Source organism: Pistacia vera, unplaced genomic scaffold (assembly GCF_008641045.1).
Source record: "Pistacia vera cultivar Batoury unplaced genomic scaffold, PisVer_v2 Contig2, whole genome shotgun sequence".
In the NCBI taxonomy this organism is placed as follows: Eukaryota; Viridiplantae; Streptophyta; class Magnoliopsida; order Sapindales; family Anacardiaceae; genus Pistacia; species Pistacia vera.
The window spans coordinates 724654-738739 of NW_022196001.1; the positions used below are offsets into that span (position 1 = coordinate 724654).

General features: G+C 36.7%; 1 protein-coding gene across 2 annotated transcripts; it reads left to right on the plus strand.

The window, feature by feature from the left end:
- Positions 1–8040: 8040 nt before the first annotated feature.
- On the plus strand, positions 8041–9766 carry LOC116128388. 2 transcript variants are annotated; one of them, XM_031414097.1, is made up of 4 exons: positions 8360–8455; positions 8769–8894; positions 8980–9174; positions 9357–9766. In XM_031414097.1, the coding sequence occupies exons 1-4, from the start codon at positions 8453–8455 to the stop codon at positions 9717–9719; spliced, it is 687 nt and encodes a 228-aa protein (XP_031269957.1). In that variant the 5' UTR covers positions 8360–8452; the 3' UTR covers positions 9720–9766. The 2 variants fall into 2 exon arrangements, 1 of the variants encoding a protein (XP_031269957.1); XR_004127749.1 differs by having other exon boundaries at positions 8041–8455; positions 8721–8894; positions 8980–9766.
- The last annotated feature ends 4320 nt before the right edge of the window (positions 9767–14086 follow it).

Sequence of the window (14086 nt, forward strand, 5' to 3'; positions counted from 1 at the left end):
AGAAGATTCGATTCAAGGACAGATATGAAGAGTTTTTTACATAAAAGGAAAGTGCATGTTGGCAGTTTGGCATGCTATGGTGTATATGGGAACACATCCTTACTCTTCTTGTTCTTGACATTGCTGGACTGCATGGACGCTTCAGAGGAAGGGCAAAGAGACGAACAAGATTGGACTATAGTTTCAAACATCATTTTCTTCACCAACTTCTTCTTTGGTGGAATTACACTTGCATTTTTCTTTGGCTTCAACATTTTCTCTTCCTTGTCTTTGTTCATCTCAAACGAGCTCTTTTCTTCAATAACTCAATGAAGAGGGGTGAAGCAGCTGTGTGTGTGTGAGGAGGAGTAGAGTAGTTTATAATGTGGTTACAAATTAAGAATGGTTCAATTTGTGGTAAGCTGAGGTGTTTATATATTAATTTGGGTATTCTCACTTTTGCTACTGTGTATTAGAGTATATAGCGGGATGACCCACTTGAGAACAACTTCAGAATGAAGCATTCTATGGTGGAGTGACACGTAGCTGATATCGAAAGTTGATGAGCTTTCACTGGATATGATAGCTGGCAAATGAATTGATTTCATCATGACTTGATCAACGATACCGGTGGAAACACAAGAACGAAGAACAAAAAGGAAAACGGTATGTGTCTGAGTGTAAGCATTTGCCAGGTTTCTCACATTACAGTTAATTTCTACCTTTAATTCAATTTCAAGGATACCGGGAACAGCCCACATCCGATCTTGAGAGGATTACTTGATGAATAGGTAGCTGTTCTTTTCACCTTGGATTAATAGCCAAGAATATCTTTTGTGTTAATGTTCAAATTTCTAAGAGAAAAACATAATCATCTTCTAAAAGATGTACTAATTAAGTGCCCTCTTTTTCTCTTTTGGATTACAGGAATCTCACTGAAAATTATGAACCAAATGCTTCTTTTTGTCCTCTTGGAAATTGGGAGAATGGGATAAGCTGTTGCTTTATGCGTCGTTACTTTTTGTCTTATGAAAATATAGCTGGATTCTAGCGTGCTTGGATCTTCTTTCATTTTGTAACTTTTGACTCAAATCTCGTTTGCCTTGCCCCATGTGTGAACTTGTGTTTGTATTGCTTTGAAGCTTTAGACTGTTTGAAACATCTGAGTCTTGCCCTTGAAGTAAATAACTCTTTCTTGCCCATCAGCCAAATCATCTCTCTAATTTATTCTGTGATAACTGATGATTTCTGATTAATTTTGTTTACGACCTTATCAGAGACGAAAACAGAGCAAGAAATAAGAACTCTATAATGTATTAAATAAAAATAAAAGAAAGCCAAGATTCGGCTAAATTAAAACCTAATCAATCATTAAATATAGTGAAAATAAACCACATTCATAATCATTATCATTGATACAATTGACATAAATAAAACCCTATTGAAGGGTAGTTTACTTTGACTAAGTTGTTAATTTGATCAAATATATTTGGCAATGTGGATTAATTAATTTTAAAAAGATGTGAAATTAAGTGATAAGATCCAATCTTTTATTAGCATTTGTACTAGACTGAGTTTGATACGCAGTCTCACACACTGTTATTCGTAGCAAGAACTACTAAAATGGCTAGGGCCCCCATTGTTTCCTCTTTTTATCAATAAATGTATAAAATACTAAACTATATATATCATGCATCTTTATTCCCCACAAGGAACTTGAATAAGTCATTAAACAAAAGTATAATTGTTATTCCCCACCAGGAACTTGCATATGTCTTGATACTCTTCCCGGTTTCATAAGTCAAAACAGTTTAGATATCAAGCCCAACTTTCAAATGGGTTATTGGAGCATAGAGCCCATAAGATCAGAGTCCAAATCCACTGCCCTTAGAGCCTGCTGCAATATACCCAAAGTCCAAATAATGCCACCTACTGTTTATTCTTTTTTTCTGAAAATTTACATGAAATTGCGTAGATTTACTAAAAAAAAAAAAAGAAATTGTTTATGGGGTTAAGAATAAGATAACTCAAACGTTTTGTTAGTTAACATTACCTCAACTCATAGAGTAGTTAATAAGTTGCTTTCATCTTGCCCAATGAAGAGGGTGAGTCTTGACTGATGACAGTTGAAGGAAGAAATAAAGAATCTGATGGTGGAAAATGAATTGGTAAGTGGTAACCCTGAAACCAGAAGGATTTATTTGTGTGATTGCCCGAATCAAATATCAATCAATCAATTATTTAATGATATGATGGGTTTATATGCTTTCTCCAGAAGAAGTAGCGGACTGCTGCCAGAATTGCAAACCAAACTAGCCTGAATAAAAAACCACACATCTTCCAGGTTTAGGATGTTGTCTACAACTAATTCTGAGAAGAGGCCAAGGCCAATATTAAAAAAAGACTCTTTATTTATGAAAATACGAAGCACTACCAGAAGCATCAGTTTCAGAGATAACAACAACAAAGTTGAAGATGATGATTTAAGAGAAGATGTCGAGTGATAGTATAATCACCACCATCACCAATTCAGTAACCAAACAATACACATCCCACCAACAACAATTTATAATTATTCTAAGACATGATAACATCGCGTTATACCTCCACATCACCACCGTAATCAACTCAGTCGCCATCACCACCAACGGTGTCCTGCCACCGTTATCAACACTGATCTCCTCGCCATATCACCACCATCCACAGTCGCCCCTATCCTCACATCACCACTATCAACAATGTTGTCGTCACCACCACCAGTGTCCTGACATCATCCCATCAACCCCATAAAGATCACAACCACCCACACAACACAATCATCACTACTACCATCAAAGCCGTCGCTATCACCACCACCCATGTCCTCACACTACCACCATCAACGCCGTGGCAGTCACCACCATCAAACTCGTCTCCATCACCGGCATCAACACCGCCATCCCCAGCACACGTGTCCCCTCAGTCACCATCACCACCACTAACATCGACACCGTTCTCACCACCACCGTTGTCCTAAAAGTACCACCATCTCCAGCACACGTGTCCAGTGTCCCCACAATCACCATCACCTCACCAACATGAACACCGTCATCTCCACCCCCCACCGTTGTCCTAACACTACCGCCGTCAACACCGTATACCATCACTACCACCGCCACGATCCCGTCACCACCATCAACACCGGCGACAACACCTACAATTATTCATACACAATAGCAATAAACCCATATGCCATACCACCACCACTATAATCGCCAACACCACCGTGATACCGTCGGCGCATCACCTCCGCCGCCGTCGCCACCACCGAAGATGATAACAAAACGTAATCGACAAACATAATCATCAATTAAAACACGGGCTAATCCATAATATAATCAGAACAGTACAGAACAACAACAAAAAAAAACCGCCAACAACAACATTGGCAACTTGGCATGCTACGGAGGACCCGGGACGACCTCACCATTCTTCTTGCCCTTATTTCCTTTGGGTGTTTTGGCCTTCTTTTTAGAGCTACTAACATTCTTGCAGTGGTTGAAGGCTCCACGCAAAGAAATTAAGATAAGTTCAAACATCATTCTCAACACCGTTTTCCTTTTTGCAGGAATTACACTTGCAGGCTTCTGCAGGGGCATTGCCTCTGCTATGGCCTTGCTCTGTTCCGATGGTCGAAAGTTTGTTTTTTCTTCAATGAGTCACCTTGAAGAGCGAAGCTGTGTCTCTGTCTCTGTCTCTGTCTCACTCTAATTAAAACTAATTGAAATGTGTTTAAAAAAAATCTCATGTTTGAGCCGTTAATATTTGGGTATTCTGCTACTGTTGAAAAATTGAGAATAAGGAAAAATTATGTCGTGTATCATGGTATCCATCCCCCCGATGACAATAAGTTATAGGCGAATCACCATACATGTATGTATGTACATACATACGTACATATATGCCATACATGTACGTCAGGTCATACACATATATGCCATACATGTATGTATGTACATACATATGTACATATATGCCATAGATGACTGTATGTACATACATATATGCTCCATCATTCATGGCAAACTGTTAACTTGGGGAGGAAAAAAGCGCTGAAAAATACATCTACATTTCAAGAAGAGTGAGTGGTCATCTGTACCCTTAGGATTTATATATTCGATTCTTGTTCTAGAAGTTACAAGTTCAATATTTAATTTTAACAAGGTGGCGTCAAAATTACATAAAATTCCAGCATATCCAACATGATAATTTTAACAAGGTGGCGTCAAAATTACATAAAATTCCAGCATATCCAACATGACGAAGTGCGCATCAGCCCTCAGTGCGTCAGAAACTATCATCATAACATTAGACATTTAATTTTGGATTATGAAGAACCTAATTAAAACCATTTCAACTGAAGAAATTAATCTTATAGACCCACATGGATATGGCTAATCTCATAGAATCTCCGATGACTATAGTCATTGTCCACATACATTAATGGTACACTGAAAAGTCCAGTTGATGCAAATTCAAAAGTCTCAAAGTACCTAATTACCATTTAATAATTGTAGAGTAGTGTTCAGAATCGGGTCCCTAATGAATGAGTGGCCGGCATATCAAGAAGTCGAGTCTGGTCGGTCCATGAATAATAAATAATATACTATATATGGAACAATAAATTCCACACCTGAAACCAAAGAAAATATTTGCCCAGAACATGTGGGACTTGATCATCCAAGCCACCAATCCAATAGTCTTTATAATGACTTACTTTGATGTACGCAGATAAGCGCGTTTAAATGTCCCTGCCTGGCATAAGATTTGTTTCACACTGTACTTGGTAGTTGCTACTACTTATTTGTTCTTTTCCCGTTATATATGTCAACTGTTGATCCAACGCGTATCCAAAGATGGTCCATTAATTCCAACGTTCTTGAGCAGAACCATTATGATAATTAGATTCTGCATATTCGTATCAATTAAATTAGATTACTGAGATTGATTAATTAGAGAAAAGGAGACAGTATAGTTTATTGATCAATCTTATATGATGTACCTTAAAAAAGATGACTTTTGTCAACGCAGAACAATGGTAGACAAAAGGTAAAAAGTAGTTGGCTATTCAGGGCGACTCTGACTCTTGACCCATGAATCATGATCAATAAAAAGAAGAAAAGAAGCAAAGTGAGGATAGAAAAAGGAATTAGCATCTGTGAAAACAGAATAATTTGGTAAATCATGGTAGGAGTCTCGGTTGATGTGTAGAGCAAGAAAGCCCTTAAGTTTAGGCGGGTAATTAACAATTAATAATAGCCATTTCCAGATTAGATAAATAAACAATTACCCACTTGCAGACTAGCAATAATCTGTGGTGATAATATGCTGGATTCTGTATGGACCCTTGAGATTTGCCCAAGAGTTAAATCTTCAGACTCAGGAGGTTGTGTGGAATTGGTATAATTCAAGTTACTCTAAGTCATTGAAAGCCAGAAAGATATAAACTATTAAAGGCGAGCTGAAGCCGGAACCACATTTATGATCTAAGTACTGAGACACAACCGTACAAAATGAACGCTACCAACATCAGCACCAGTGATTCCATCTTCACCAACCATTTAGAAAACAAGGTTTATATAGTAGTAAATTCAAACTTAACAACAAGGGGCCTCCCACCACCACTGTCATCATCCACCAACACAATCAACTCCAACAAGTCCGAGAAGAAGAAGTACTAAGAAGAAAAAAAATGAAGAACAAGAATGGGAAAGAAGACAGAATATAGAAGAAGAGAAGAAGGAAGAAGATGAAGAAGGAGGAGGAGGAGATGATGTTGAAGAAAGAGAAAAAGATGAAAGATGAAGATGAAGCTGAAGAAAGAGAAAAGGATGAAAGAAGAGGAAGAGGAAGGATATAGAAAGAAGAAGGAAAGAAAGAGAAAAGAAAAAGAAGATTTTAAGGACATAATAATCAATACTACCTCACTTCCATCACAATAGTCAATAACAAGAATAGGAAAGAAGACAGAATATAGAAGAAGAGAACAAAGAAGAAGGAGCAGGAGAAGATAACGTTGAAGAAAGAGAAAAAGTTGAAAGATGAAGAGGAACGAAGAAAGGAGAAAAAGATGAAGATAAAGAAAGAGAAAAGGATGAAAGAAGAGGAACAAGAAGAAAGAAAAAATGGAGGAGAAGAGGAAGAGGAAGGCGATAGAAAGATGAAGAAAGGGAAAAAGAAAATATCCAGAAGAAGAAGATTTTAAGGACACAATAACCATCACTGCCATCACAATAGTCAATAAGAATTAATACCATCACCATGGATCGCCACCAGACCAACAACAAAAAAAAAAGTAATATGACAAATATACAGATCATCATAGAGCTAATAGAATTCCATAATGATTCAAAGCACAAGACCACGACAACAGAAAAAATATGAAATATAAAAACACAACAACAAAGAGTCGGACAAACATGGAAGCATTGGCAATTGGGCATGCTATGGAGCACCTGGGAACACACCATTATTCTTCTTGGCACTCTTCGGTTTGGGGATATTTTCATATCCACTAGCATTCCTGGGCTGCGGAAGCTCTCCACAGGAAGGAAAAAGAGAAGAGCAAAAGTGGACAATTGATTCAAGCATCATTGTCTTCACTAACTTCCTCTTTGGTGGATTAACACTTGCATTTTTCTTGGGCTTCGACATTGACTCCGGCTTGCTCTCTTCCTCACGTTTGCTCATTTCTTCAATAACTCTAGGAAGAGGGAAGAAGCTCCCTCTCTCTCTCTCTCTCAGTTGGTGTTTCAATTAAAACAATGAATCAGATTTTGATATGTATCTAGTGTATTTGCTGCCAGTTAAATTGAAATGCCCCTCATGTGGCCAACTTACAAATGAAGCATTCTATAGTATGTCGACACGCACTGACTAGGTACGGGTGGGGTATTTTCTTACCCGTTTAACCCGTACCCCCAACCCCCCCGTTTGCCAGGTCTAGGGGTGTTATCGAGCCGAGCCGAGCCGAGTTTTTGGCTTAACGAGCTCGGCTCGAGAGAGAAGAAAATTAATTGAGCCAAGCCGAGCCAAAAATTATATGGCTCAGCTCGGCACGATAATATATTTAGTATATTTCGAGCCGGCTAATCGAGCCGGCTCGCGAGCCGAGCCATCTTCAAATAAATATTTTTTTTTTCTATTTTTAAGTCAATTTTTTTTACAAAAACTCGTTGGGCAGCAGTCTGAATGTCTAATTGTCTAAAATCCAAATAAATGTAAACCAAAATTTCACTTTGAAGTTGAATCAATGTTCAAAATTGAAACTGAGACAATCTGACAAAAATTAAAGAAACCACAAACAAACAACCCCAAACAGATGATGAAGATCCGACGAAGAAACCCCCTACTCACCAATTGAAGTTCGACGAAAATCCGACGAAGACGATGACGAACCGACAGAGACACTTCAACTCTGACGAAGACGATTCAGATCTGATAAAGCTCATACGAAGATGACAAAGTTCTGACGAAATCCAACGACGATGAGATGACGATGACAAAGATCCAACGACGATGAGATGACGATGACGAAGATCCAACGGCTGTCGACGGTCCGACGAAGATGAACTATATCCCACGAAAATCCTGCGAAGCTGACGAAGATGAAGAAGATCTGGCCGAAATAGTTACTTTGGGAGGATTTGATTCAAATTTTACGGCCATGGTCCTACTGGTGATCGTGATTTGGGGATTTTAATAAAGGGGCTATTTTGTTATTTTTTAAAACTTGTTTGCATTAGTTTCAGTTAAATCCCAATAGTTTACAAAATTTCAAAAAACCTCCCGCTATTTCGAGCCAGGGGCTGCTCGCGAGCCAAACGAGCCGAGCCTTGTATGGCTCGAACTCGGCTCGTTTTGTCTCACGAGCCGGCTCATAATAAAACGAACCGAGCCGTTAACGAGCAGGACTCAAGCCGAGCCGGCTCGCGAGCGACTCGGTTCATTAACCAGCCCTAGCCAGGTCTAGTTAGAAATCAGAGGTCCAAAGCACAAAACGAAGCTATAGCAAAAGCTCAAACTCAGCAGAAACACAGAAAATCTCTAAACGCTTCTTCTCTCTTTAACCCCTTTATGAGTTACCGGCTTGGTTAATTTCAGCAACCTTCAGCTCTCTTTAACAAACTTCAGAATATCATCGGCGATCTCCATCTCAAACTCTTTAAACAAAACCCATCAAATTCCTCACGAAGTAGATATTTTTTCTGGGTTTTTCTTCTGCGATCAGAGTGGCTTAATTAACGTCTGTAAAGACAGTAAAGTTAATTGGCAGTTTCAAAACGATCATCGGCCGACGGATCTGAACTGCGAAGACCTCAGTTGGTTTAAGTCAACGGCTTTGAAGCCGAGCAAGCTTTCAAATGGGTTACTAGGGCCCAAATCCACTGCCTGTGCTCGAGATCCTGCCCCAGTTGTCGACCCAAAAGCCCAAATGGTTTCTATTATTATTTTGTATTGAATATTATCTCAATTGTTTTACTTTCACTTTTACTTTTAAGGCTTTACCCATGTTTTCAGTAGAAAATAAAAAACAAAAGGATGAACAAAACTGAAAATTTATATAGTATAATATTCTCTCTTAATATGAACAAGAAATTACATATAATTTTGGTAAAGATTTTATCGGAAATTGAATAAGAAATCCTTAATTGAATGTCAAAAGATCTCACAATTGTTTGTTCATCTACATTTCTTTTCAGCTCAGAGATGTATGGGTGAATTAACAAGCTGCTTTGTTTTGACAAAAGACATCACTGGAGAAGTCATGGACATGGACTAATAGAGAAAGACCATTGAAAAAAGCATGTGCATCTGCAAAAGGCAGTGGCGCCGTCTCTGTTTCAGGGCAGAGTACCGTCTTAGCATTTCTACGAGTAAGAATCAGAATCCCATCAATCTTTAATCTCCAATTATGGGTTTAAGATGAATCCTCTTTATGTTTCATCTCTTTTGTGGTAGTTTTGGAATCAAAACAAGCAGAAGCGTTTATGGGCTCATTCAAACAGTGAATCACCATGCGGCCTCTGTTTCTTCATGGTGAAGGAGGGGATTAAATCAATTGGGCATCCTTATTTTGTAGTTATCCAAAAGCACAAACTGAAGCAATCAATAAGCAAGAACAATCACAAGAAGACTAAAAAATGCAGAGATCAAGTATGGTAACAAACCCAGAGAAAAATAAAGCGATCAATTCAATATATATCAAATCCAACTCGTACATGATCGATAAGGAGAGCTACAAGAGCAAGAAAAAAACTTGGAACACATATTGAGATCACGGAAATGGATCCTTACACTTGTGGGTATTTTTCATTGTGGTGTTGTTGGATTTGCAGGCACCACCAGAAGAGCATAGAGAAGCCATAAACTGGACTAAGCGATCAAACATCATTCGCTTCACAAGTTTCCTCCTTGGGGGGATCACACTTGCCTTCTTCGCCTTGAACAACGGGGGAATCCTAGCCGCCATTCTGGATCCTCCATTGGCCCGTACCGTTTCTGCACCCGGGTTCACCTTCACTGCCATCTCAGGCCAGCTGCCACTTTCTTGTTTGAGTAGAGTGTTTTCTTTTTTCACTTCCAAAATAGATATCCACTCCTCTATGGGTGTAAAAATATTAGGAATTCTGAATTTATTTTATTTGTTTAGAGAAATTTGGCCAATGAGAGGAAAGCTTGTGAGCCAAGCATTTATATAATTACTAAAAGGCCACATTATTTCAAATGACACGCTTTTAATTACTAATTAGCTTAGAATCCACACACGTGGCCTTTATCTGAGTATGGATGACGCTATCCATATGTTATATGCTTTGTCTGTGTCCTTTATTTGCATCCATCAAGTTAGATTATGTTTTCAGAAAGCACATAAAAATGGCCTCCATGAGGGGCTAAATTGAGTGTTTATCAGCAAAGCATTGTCTAATTATTGTCCTATGCCCATTTGTGTGTCCATCTGTAAAGACAAATCTTAAGTTGTTTTCATTGCGTATTCCTAAATTGACCATATCTCCACTTTATTTCACAATAACTGCTTATGTCTTTATAATCTCAATGATCATGGAGAATTTAAGCATCAACACTCGAGCTGATGTAGATATTATTAATATCACATCTCCAGAATTTAATTAAAACCAGTCTCTACCAAAATTGAAAGACGAAGAGAAAAAGTTTTGATTCAGAAGATATAATTTAGTGGGAAAATCAACCACTCATGGAATATAATATATTCCAATTTGGGTGAGACGGTTGCATTATTATCATGACCATCTTCTTCAATAGTCCTTTTCCCAGAACTAGAAAAAGAAATCAATGTAAAGTTAAAAATAACACTTTGATGTATATCATTTTCTGGGTTTCCTTTAATAAAAATCTTACCAATCTGAATTTGATGAAAATTTTCATCTTAAAATTTATCTAAAATTTGATGAATAGTCCACAGATGCAAATCCAAAGTAAGTACAATATGCATAACTAAAAGCCAAAACACGTGCCTGCATCAACAAATTGAATTTAGATTCCACACAAAAAACGATAACCAAGTACAGATGACGTTATCACCATTATATTTTATATTATCTTCATTAAAAAAGTATGGAATTAGAAAATTCTATATATCAAGCAAAGTCGTCACATGGCACTTAGGCAATAATAATAGTAGTAGAATTCCGGGGTTAAGACGTTTCAATTTGAAATTTGAGGAAGAAGACCCTCCTCAATCCTTGTAATTTGGTCATGATTTCTACGTTTAGGTTGTTCTCGCATTTTCGATCCAATCAAAATGCATACCTAAATTTGAGCAGGTTCAGCTTAATTGGGTGGAGTCTATAAAATATAAATGAATCTATTTTCAAACACTAATTGAGAACCGACCACATTGACCCGGGTCCCACCCCATCAAAAATGTCGGCCTTCTTAGTCAATCATTGCTTTCACTTTTTACCCGCACGTGTGTTGCAGTGGAACTGGAAGCACCACTGTCTCTGCGTACAAGTAGGAGATTAATTTATTTTTATTTTTTTTTACTTTCCTGTCAAATTACGTGGACAATTAAATCAACTTATTAGGCTACATTGAGCCCTTTGATATCTGTAAAGAGTATTTCTCAAAGAACATTTAACTTTAATAATTATACTTGATGTATTTTAATTATCTGAATAATAGGTAAGTTACAAAATATCCAATCATAATGCAAATTTTTGTGGAATTGAAAACGGTCCAAAACTCAAACTTTGCGGCCATGATGTATTCAAATTTGTTTTTATCCATACCCATTCTTAACAGCCTTACAGTTAAGGCAGTTGTAGAGCTTAGGATAAAATTTATTTAATAATATTTACTAATTGCAACAGCATATCATGAAGACTGTGACTAATTTTTTGCTGTGGTCACAAATGTTCGTTTCTCTAGAATTAAAAATAATAATTAAATTGAAGTTTCTTAATAAAAAACAAAAAGACAATTACACTATCTGGCTTTGTGTAATTTTTTTTTTTTTTTAAATAATAATAACTTTATTCAAACCAATTGGGGAAAAGTCCATTGGCGCTTACCTTCTGTCCAGAGAAATACACGTATGCATCAGCAAGTTGGCAAAATTTTGATTGAGAGAGCATGATGTCATCCCCACATCATTTATTTGTTCTCTCTCTGCAATTTTCTGTTAAACAAAGTCAACCTTGACTTGAGGCTTGAAGTAAAGTTTAATTAGAAAATTCCAAGCTTTAAAAATCATTTCCGTTTGAAAGGAAGAAAAAATACATATATTTTGTTCTATTTGGTTATCATTAATATTTTCCATTATTACCTTAGAATTTACTTATACCATTCTTCCATGATCACTGCATTCCCATTTTCATTCATAAGCCTAGGTTTTTGGATGCCCAAATTTTACCATGTCCACTTTATTGTCCATAATATATAGCATATTTCAGGATTCTATATAATGCTGATTTAAAACAATTTCTCACTCTAATTACTCCTTGTTTAACATGATTATGTGTTCCTCTTTTTTGTATGGTAATTGAGTTTGTTGAGATTAAAAATTCAAGTGAAACAACTTTGGGCCGGGTCCCACCCTATCTGGGCCACCAGAAGGCCCATTATGATATCCGCCTACTATTTTCACGTTGTTTTTTATACATACATTTTCATGCATACACCTAATCATTCTACATTTGACTCATGCATCATGGAATGGCGACTTTAAAGTTTAAACTAACTTAAGTTTGACCGACGACCAGATTCCATAACTTCTGTCGCTTTATACACGCACGTGTACTGTGGGCTCCACTTCTAACAGTTTCTCAGTAGTCGTTACCCTACCATTTCTTTGTCTAGACGGTAAATGTTTATTTTAATTAAATTTACTGTTTATTAACTTTGGTTAGCTATCAAAGAATTAAATGCCATTTTCATCATATACTATGTTTCAAATACAAGTTTACTGGTTATAACGCCCAATATGGAGGTACATAATTTAAATTATGTTTTATAACCCTTAGTTAATTATGTAAGAAAAGAACCAAAGAAGGAGAAGAGTTAAGGGATTTACTTATTGAGCCTTCTTATGCTCATTCCGTTGTTTTTTCATGTTTTTGTAGGACATAAGTGAGTAGCGGTCGGAAGAACGTCAACAAGCGGAGAGAATTGGCATTATTGTCCACCGTTGCTAAGTTTTTGTACTGGTTATTTTGATATATGTAAAGAATTATGTTTTGTAAGTAAAGAAAACTTTGGACCCAACTATTTTCATATACTAAGTATGTATGTTTTATTATATATGTTATAAAGAATACTAATAGAAAGAAGTCATTACATTGTTCTTGGTAATAAGAATTGAATTTAACAAACATTTCTAACCACAACTTCTTTGGGTTCGATTAATATACGGTTCCTCTGTTTTACAATTCAAACTCAAATTTTTTTTTTAAATAAGCAATTAATACAAATCTAAGGTAACCAAAAGCTTGAGAAGTGGGAATATACAAAATTAAATGGAGAAATAGTCATTTAAAACGAATTCAAAGCATAACATTATATAATCTTTTTGGAAGTTGAGAGTGTCATCAGTACATGTGGTACTGCATGGGAAGCAATGGATACTTGTAAAATATAATAACTTAAATCTAACTCAACTACTCTTTCGGAGTAAGACCCGAAGTTCCATTTATTGGTTTTTAGTTGCTTCTATAATTAAGAAATAAACATTAAAATAGATATAAGAAGACCCAACTATTGAATAGTGCACTGGTGCAAGTGCAATCCCAAATAAGTACACAACACAATTACATTGGGCCACATCAAAATGTCGGAACCAATCATTGCATTCACTTTTTACCCGCACGTGTGCTGTGGGGTCCATTTCTCTTTATAGTTTCAAAGTTGATACTTCCCTCGGAAGGAGCGCTGTCCTGTTCATTTATTTTATTTTTACTTTCCTGTCGAATTCCTTAGTCAAATGTGGGGAATTAAATAATTAGTAATTTTGGAGATTTGATATTATGAAACATGTAATGATTATTTCTCAAGTAGAAATAGGTAAGTTTCAAAATATCCAATCCTAGTGCTGAGGCCAACAAGATTTGATGGTTTATAATTAGTAAAATTGAAAAGCTTATCCGAAACTCATCATCGTCATCAATTAATTAATTAATATTAGCAAATGGAGTCATTTCAGTTGAAATTTGAGAGTTTTCATAAAGGTGTTTGAAAGGAAGAATAAATAGGTGGGCTATTATTATTCTTAGATTTTACTTTTACCTATCTGCTATGATCATTGCATCAGGTACCCATTTTCATTCATAACCCAACCCCCATCCCATTTATTATCTCCACCAACTCCATTTCAAATGCATTCACCTAATCATTCTACACGTATAACACTCCCACGTTCTCAAATGTCGTCTTCCTCTTCCATCACCTTTCACTTTTTGTTTACTTCTGTTTGACCACACTGAAATTCCAGAATTTCTGTCGCTTTCCACCCCCACGTGTGGTGGACTCCGTCGTTACCCTACCATTACTTTTCCTAGACGGAGACGGCGAAGGTTTAATTTATTTAGCT

Coding starts and splice junctions, on each gene's coding strand:
- LOC116128388 (XM_031414097.1), top strand. Junction 8,895..8,979: donor CCGTCTTAGCATTTCTACGA/GTAAGAATCAGA, acceptor CTTTTGTGGTAG/TTTTGGAATCAAAACAAGCA. Junction 9,175..9,356: donor CTAAAAAATGCAGAGATCAA/GTATGGTAACAA, acceptor TTGGATTTGCAG/GCACCACCAGAAGAGCATAG.